The 8,114-nt window shown below is 33.9% G+C and overlaps 1 protein-coding gene across 1 annotated transcript; it reads right to left on the minus strand.

The window, feature by feature from the left end:
• Positions 1 to 797: 797 nt before the first annotated feature.
• Positions 798 to 7,746, minus strand: LOC144841465 (protein disulfide-isomerase A6 homolog). Its single transcript, XM_078697798.1, has 11 exons — positions 7,605 to 7,746; positions 7,025 to 7,172; positions 6,623 to 6,680; positions 5,732 to 5,858; positions 4,922 to 5,055; positions 4,133 to 4,357; positions 3,518 to 3,667; positions 2,881 to 3,035; positions 2,162 to 2,320; positions 1,539 to 1,629; positions 798 to 1,243 (listed from the first exon to the last, which is right to left on the minus strand). Exons 1-11 carry the CDS (start codon positions 7,618 to 7,620, stop codon positions 1,175 to 1,177), a joined length of 1,332 nt encoding a protein of 443 aa, XP_078553924.1. The 5' UTR covers positions 7,621 to 7,746; the 3' UTR covers positions 798 to 1,174.
• Between the last annotated feature and the right edge of the window lie 368 nt (positions 7,747 to 8,114).

The following is an 8,114-nucleotide window of genomic DNA, read 5'->3' on the forward strand; positions in this document are numbered from 1 at the left end:
TTAAAATTATTTTTTCAGACTGTCAATATATCTTTAATAATAAACAAACATAGCAATATTTGTGAAAATGTTATTTTTATTGTTTTTGTTTTTTTCAAAACTTCTGAGAACAGTGTGTAGATAATACTAATACTATCATTTCATTACAGTATTCTATTCTACCATGAACATTACATGAATAAAAAAAATACCAGTCTCGCTCCAACTAAAGTTATACCAAAATAATCAAAACATTTAAAATTGTTAGACACCTATACAAATAATAATATTATAATATAATATAATTTAATGTTTAATATGGATTTTTATGAAAAGAGGACAACCCCAAACCATGAATATAATATGTTGCTTAAATAATTAAACTATAATTCAAGTTTCATATTGAAACATACCATTATAATGGTGTCAACAATTATTAGGTAAATTAAGAAAATTATACCACATATCTTTAGTGGTAAATGTGTCAAGTGGCAGTGGCGTAACGCAAAGGCCGGAGGCCCCTGGTTTAGGAACCTTAAGTGGCCCTCCAACGCTGGAGGCCTCAGGCATTTTTAAGCTGTTTCTTCATCTGGGCACTGCTCAGGGGCCCCCATAAGCTTCGGGGCCCCTGGGTTTAGCCAGCAAGCGCTCAAAGCCATTACACCATTGGTCTTTAGTTAGAAGTTGTCTTTATGAGATGGTCATTAATTGGAGCAAGATTTATTATTAAGTACATAAAAGATTTTAAAAAGATAAGCCTACAATGCCAAAACTGAAGAATATAAAACAATATTGTGTTCATTATTTAGAGTTTAGAGTTATTTAGACAACATCAATAATATACAGAATAGAAGATAATAAATAGGAAAGAAAATAATTAGAGTCCAACTGTTAGGAATATTATCAAATAGTCTTCTAAATTGAAAATTAAGAAAATGAAAAAACGTATACATTGTACAATATTGTCGAATTAACTACCATATTATTAATAAAAGGCTAAAGCATATTTCACTATGATATTATCACACATAAAATATTTTCTTTTAAAACATTATGACATAACAAATAAGTTATAACCCATCCCTTGTGGACAAATAAAATTACCCATCCCAACCCCTGCTAAAGGAATGTCCAAATATCGTAAATAAACACCGCCACCAGTCAGTCCAGACTCTTAATTTGCATAGTGCTACTTTTACAACTCATCCTTCCCCTCGTCATCCATGTCAAAATCGCTAAGGTCAATATCCTCTTCTTCCGGTAACTATGGAAAAAATTAAAAAAAGATTTTAATTACAAAAACTGAATAAATCCACATTTCAAATCAAATTTGTTCACTACATTAACAAAAAAAAAAGAGAACACCAAACTCAACCTCACCATCTAGTGGCAGCTATTGTAAAGCTCTGTCTACACTATCAAACTTTGTGACAACAAAAATGTATGTGCCCATATATGGACATGATGTCATATCACTACCATATTTAGGCATATCACTACCATATTTGGGCATATCACTACCATGGGCATATCACTACCATATTTGGGCAAATACTTACTTCTCCATCTTTGCCATCCCATGGTTCTCTAGTTTTAATATCTGCTAATTTACGTAGACTATCAGTAGATCCTCTACCCATTGAAATAGATCTGGAATAACAAAACATAAACAAATACTTATGTTAATACATAATAGATATAAACAATATGGACCACATCAACAATTTGTTTACTCTTTAGACAATTATTTATTTTTTAGAGTTTTTTAGTAAACATAGCCTCAAGAACTTTTACATTGAATTAAAAATCATGATATTGCAGTAAAAACATTTAGTTACTGTAGTAACTGCAGTAAAATCATTTTGACATGCCAAAATGAAAAGGAAAACTAAAAACACACTTTTGACGTATCAAGCTACTATGCTTTTATAAACTAGATAAACTAGGACGAAAAATGCAACACAAGTGTGTTGACCAATGACAAGCGACAGTTTGAATAATTCATCGCTTGTGATTGGTCAACTAACTTATGTTGTCCTTGTATTGTGTCTCTAGTGAGAATCAAGCATTAGAGACACCACAATTAAGTGGGGCACTTTGTTGGGTTCCAAAGGTGTACCCTACAGGGGTTCCAACGTATACAATAACAAATTTAAAATACTAGAAAAGAAAGAGTTTTTACCTTAAAAAGTCATATATTCCATCTCTATCAAATGATCCTTTGAAAATTGAGAATTTTTGTTTGCGAACATTAACAATAGCCAGAGCTGGATAACCAAAGCCTCCCATACCCAACGAGTCTTCTAAAGCGGTCTGCTGGCCTGGAGAGGTCCACACCCATCTGTAAGAGACATTAAGAGTTAGCAACCATTTATTTGACAGATAATAATTCACTGATATAAGAAATATCAATTTACATTCAGATCTCTGGACATGATTATCGATGTACTATTGGTCATCTGAGTACACTTCATTGGTGGATCCAGGAAGTTGTAAAGAGGTTAGGGGATGTGCGTTCAAATTTAAAGATATTTTATTCCCCTAAAATTGTTTTTTTTTTTTAATTTTTTGTTTAATATGCCATTTTAATGTCACATAATAGTTATTCACTTTGACCAAAAACTGTATAAAAAAAAAAAAATTATTTTCCTGAAAAAAAATAATTTAAAGCAAAGAATTAAATTTTCTGTCAAACCATGTTTTTTGGTTAAAATTAATCATTTTGTTGGTCTTTTTATAAGTGAAATAATTTGTTTTTTGCTTTGCAGAAGTGAATAACTTTATTACAACATATCCAAAGTCTGATTTTATTCATCTTTGTTTTTCAGGTTTTTGGGGGACAATACATCTTTAATGAATGAATATTTTATAAGACTAAAGAAAAATAATATCAAACCGTACCCCCATCCTTTCTTTTTATATTGATCAGCCACGTCTTTCAAGATATCCAAATACTTATTTCTTCCGGCTGCTCCGGTGTCCAGAATGTCAGGCAGGACGGAAATCACGCACAGAGGGTTGGCTGTGGCCTTGTCCATAACTTCTTGGCTGGTAATCTAAAGAAAATACACAAAAACGGTTATAAAAATTGAATTTCAGATCGGCTTTTAGGCTGGATGATGTGTTTTCCCAGTGTGCTGATCATAGCACAAAACCAGTGGCAGATTCAGATTTCAAATAGGATAATAAACTTATAGTACAAGTGCTGAACTTAAGCTAATGTCCTATCTTCTGAATTTTAATTTCCAAAATTGAAGAAGGGAGAGGGGGAGACGGATTGAATGAGTGGTCGAGCGGTTAAGATAGTGGAACCGTAATAACGTAGCCATTACAACGGTAAGGGTTCGAAGCTCACTCGCTACATGGTTCTGGTGGTAGAACGAGTTTTCTCGGATAAGGACGATAAACTGTAGGTCCAGTGTACACATCTAGCTCATATGCCCTTTAAAGAACCTAGTACATCTTTCAAGACTGTGGAGGGTTACCCCAGTGTATTAGTAGAGACACTATAAAGCAGAAACTACAGTCATTTCCTTACCTCTAAAAGTTCTGGAGGTGGCATAGTCTCTGCAAATTTATCCATAGCCCAGTTGACAATGTCACCAGAAGTACGACCTCCGGTGAAGTCCTCTGCTTCACCATTCTTTTTGCCGTGAGCGAAATACTTAATAGTGGGATATCCACGTATCTATTAACGATAAGAAAACAAAACATTACTATTTATGACTTGAATTCAAAGAATAATTGGATAAAGTTTTGGTAATGAAGACACTTCTCCAAAAATAGGTGTAATGCTTATTACAGTATACATATTATAGGTAGTTTGTTTTAAGCATCTAAAATTTACCATACCAAGGATTTGGAACAATGACCATGGAATTAGTAAGCAAGGATGTTAACAAGCAGCATTCAGTGCTATTATCTCTACAATATCTCTAAAGCTCTGTCTACACTATCAAACTAGTTTGACCAAAAAAAGTGTGATCTGCCCAAATATGGTAGTGATATGACCAAATATGGCAGTGATATGACATCATCATGTCCATATATGGGCACATCACAATATTTTTGTCACAAAGTTTGATAGTGTAGACAGAGCTTAATAATAATATAGTAATACGATTTATAAATTTTAATCTGTCGTCGTACTTACTCCATACTTTCCAGCAACTATTGTGTGGACGGTAGAATCAAGTGCTCCAAGCTTGACCTTTCCTTTAAGCTCGGTGGCAGCGCTTTCCCATTCAGGGGCTAGATTCTTGCAGTGACCACACCATGGTGCAAAGAACTCCACGAGCCAGTGGTCCTCACTTCCCAAAACTAACTCATCAAAGTTGGCGTCTGTCAATTCTACGACGTCTTTTCCGCTGCCTTTTTTCTGTTAAGAAATAAGTTTATTTTTGAAACACCTTATGATATATTTAGTTATTCACAATAGCAGGAAACCCACTGTCGGCTGATGGATGTGCGGCTCCCTAAATAAATCGTCGTGTGTGCACTAATACACCGGGGTAACCCCGTACTCGTCCCAAATCATGTACTAGGTTCTTAAAAGTGCATATTAGCCAGATGTGTACACTGGATCTACGGTGTATAGTCCTTATCTGAGACTCGTTCTACCACCAGAACCATGGAGTGAGCGAGCCTCGAACCCTTGTCGATGTTATAACACACTTTAGATCCTACAATAGTACTCACAAGATAATGGAAACGCTGTGCAATATAAACCTGATTTTATTTCTTTTTTTTCTGATTGTGGTTGCCTTTTGTGTATTTTTTTAAATGTTTTTATGAAATTGTATTATAACAACCAAATGAATTTCCCCGGAATTTGGGATAATAAAAATTGTATTGTATTATGGTTCCACTGTCTTAATGGCTTAGCCACTGACTCGCTCTTTATGGCAAAAGGCTCATGCTCAAGGGTTGGATCATTACTTACCTGTCCACCACCACCTGAGCCGCCACTTGACTTGCTTCCCCCTCCTCCAGATTTCTTTCCTCCTAATCTTTCTTGAACAATCTGTGTCGCTGCTTTTAGTGCTTCTGCTGTGATAGCATCAGCGGTTCTTGCAGCTATCAAACAAACAAACAAATATTTACTATTGATTTTAAGGTCTGAAGTTGTGACATTATAGTACTATTATTATTCATAAATAAGTGACTGATTATTGTTTCTATATAAAAATAATCAGTGTTTTACTACAGCAAAAAGGGTATTCTCATTTGGCGTATTCGATTGGGAGTTTTACTGTTGAGTATAGTTTTTTCGTTAAATACTTATTTAACGGAGATTTTGAGCATTGGGATTGTTCTTAACGAAAAAGCTTGCGTTGTGAATGTTTTCTATTCGAATGAATTCTGTCGAGCACAATTCGTTTACAATTTACAATTTCAATACAAAAAGTACTCAACGAATCTTTATGTTGACAATTAAAGTTCCCAATCGAATTGTTGACTCATCTTTTCTTCAGTTTAAACTGAAGGAAAAGGTAGGACACTCTCGCCACCTTTAAAGTTATGATATGATTATGATTTATTTATTGTTGTACTTGACTCTCTGATTTTTAATACAATTATTTTAAATAACAAATTTAATCAAACAATTATATTAGTATTGATAGAAACAATTCAAAAAAATTCCTTTAGTTGCATCCCTTTTTAAAAACTCTGGTATTAAAATAAATTAAGTAATTAAATAAAGTATTTAAAGCAAAACAAACACAAGCTGTAATTTGTAGAAGAGCCTCACCTTGGTAGTCAGTGGGCTTTTTCTTATTTGCACCAAACACTTTGATTGTTGGAAATCCACGGACGTTGTATGGTTGGCCTACAGCTTGGTGGGCAGTCATGTCAACTGCACCTACATTAACGATACCCTAAAATGAAATAATCCAAATTACAAAGTATCAATAATAAACCAGTCTTTTAAAATAATTAAAAATACACTTAAATAGTTTACAATAAGAAAGGGACATACTCTTGTTCGATGAAGGTTGTATTATAGGGAATCTACTCTACGATTAAATTAAGTTAAATTGGCTAGTCAGGAGTGGGTAATACTGGTACAGTCAACTCTCCCAATACTGGACGCCTTTGGGCTGGCCAAATATGTCTGGTTTTCTGGAAAGTCTGGTATTCAAAATGTGTTTTTAATGGTAACAAGGAATTTGGGACCTTTTGATCTTCGAGAATAGTCTGGTATTGGGAGATTTTCCGGTTTTCAGAGAGTCCGGTATTGGGAAAGTCGACTGTATAAGAATAAACGAAGCTCTGATAATGACCACTAATAAAATGTCCTTCATTGGTTTAATTTGAGGGGATATTCCAAAGGTAGCAGATTAAAAAAGAATAATCTTCAAATAATAGACCAAATAAAATCCATTGAATACTCTAATCTCATGCCTACATATGGCTTTATCTTGTGAAGTGCCTTAGCCGGATACACTTAAGTATTTATCACCACTGAATGATTACTGCAGTTAATATAATAATAAGTTGAAACAATGAAATATATTATACTATTTTCTAGAAAATATACTGCAGTAATTGCAGCCAAGTGTAACATTTATTATTCATATTATATTATGGTATATAGATATAGGATTAGAAAATAATGTTATATTCCAAGCTATTGTACTACCTTGAGGGCAGTGGCTGCCTTGTTCCATTCTGGTACCAAACTTTTACAGTGACCACACCTTTAAAAAAAAAAAGACAGATTATTTTTAACCATTTATCTACATTTGTATTTGTATATCCCTCTGAAAAAATGTTTTATAATTTTTTTTTTAATGTCATTTTAATGTCATGTAATAGTAAAAAAATTTACCTGAAAAAAATGTAATTTATAGCAAAAAATAATTGTGTCAGACAATGGGGTTTGGTTAAAATTAACCGTTTCTTTTTTATAAGTGAATCAGTTTTTTTTTTACCGAAGTGACTAATTTTATAAAAACTGCAAAATGGCCTATTTGAAGTCTGATTTATTAATCTTCATATTTCATGTTTTTGGGGGACAATTCATCTTTAAATGACTCCTTACCATGGTGCATAAAATTCTACAAGCCATGGTTCATCACTGTTGACAACTTTATCTTGGAAATTAGCAGCAGTTAGCTCAACGACATCAGACGTCTTGCTGTAGAGAGCGCAGCAATATTCCACTGCTACCACCACAACCAAAACTACACCTATTCAAATAAAATTTAAAGGAATCGTCCATATTATTATTTGTAATTATTATCACTTTAATTTAAACACCTTTTTTGTATGACATAACTCAGATGTATCTTTGACTTTAGTTTAATTTTAAAGTATTAAAACATGTTGCAAAATATTATTGATATTGGAGTTGTTCTTTTTTTTAGGTACTGTGTGTTGATTGATAGGTCACACCACAACTGACCCGCCCGAGCCTCCCAAAGGCCAACGGACGCACTTAATTTAAACCCACACACACCTCTTGTCCGCCCGGATAGGCCTCCTTCCTTTCCTCCTCTCTCTCTAGCCTAACTACCTGATGAAGGCTAGGCCTAAACTAAATAAACACTGTCCTAGGCCTAGATTACATTATATTCCAGCCATGCCTATGCATAAATAATACAAACAGAATTAATTCTTACTATATGACTTCCACATATTGAAGTTCAGCAACACACTCAGCTCTTCTTTAGAAACTAAATGACGAGCAAGAACCACTTCACCGGGGCTAGCCTACTATTTCCACGTGTACTAACGTTGTTTGTTGACTTTTTTTATACACCCCGACCGTGGCTAATTTTGATTGGTTAATACATAAAATAAGTATGCGCGCGCAACACATACAGAAAGTTCTCAGAGTGGATCTGATCTAAATATTTCGACCTCTTTATAAAACATGTTGAATTAAATTCAATTTATTTTTCCACTCCATAACTCATAAGTTCGATTTCATGATGAAGGCTAACTTATGGTTGGGTTCATCCATTATTTCACTTAATTTATACATAGTCAATTTATACTGTAATAATTTTAGATACTTTAAACCAGCGTTCCGCAACCTTTTTTGACCGCGACCCCATGATCCCCTATTTTGGGAATTTTCGCGATCCAACATTGCGTATTTTATCTTACAGAAACACAAACAGTCCCTC

This window comes from Antedon bifida, chromosome 4 (genome assembly GCF_963402885.1).
Source record: "Antedon bifida chromosome 4, ecAntBifi1.1, whole genome shotgun sequence".
In the NCBI taxonomy this organism is placed as follows: domain Eukaryota; kingdom Metazoa; phylum Echinodermata; class Crinoidea; order Comatulida; family Antedonidae; genus Antedon; species Antedon bifida.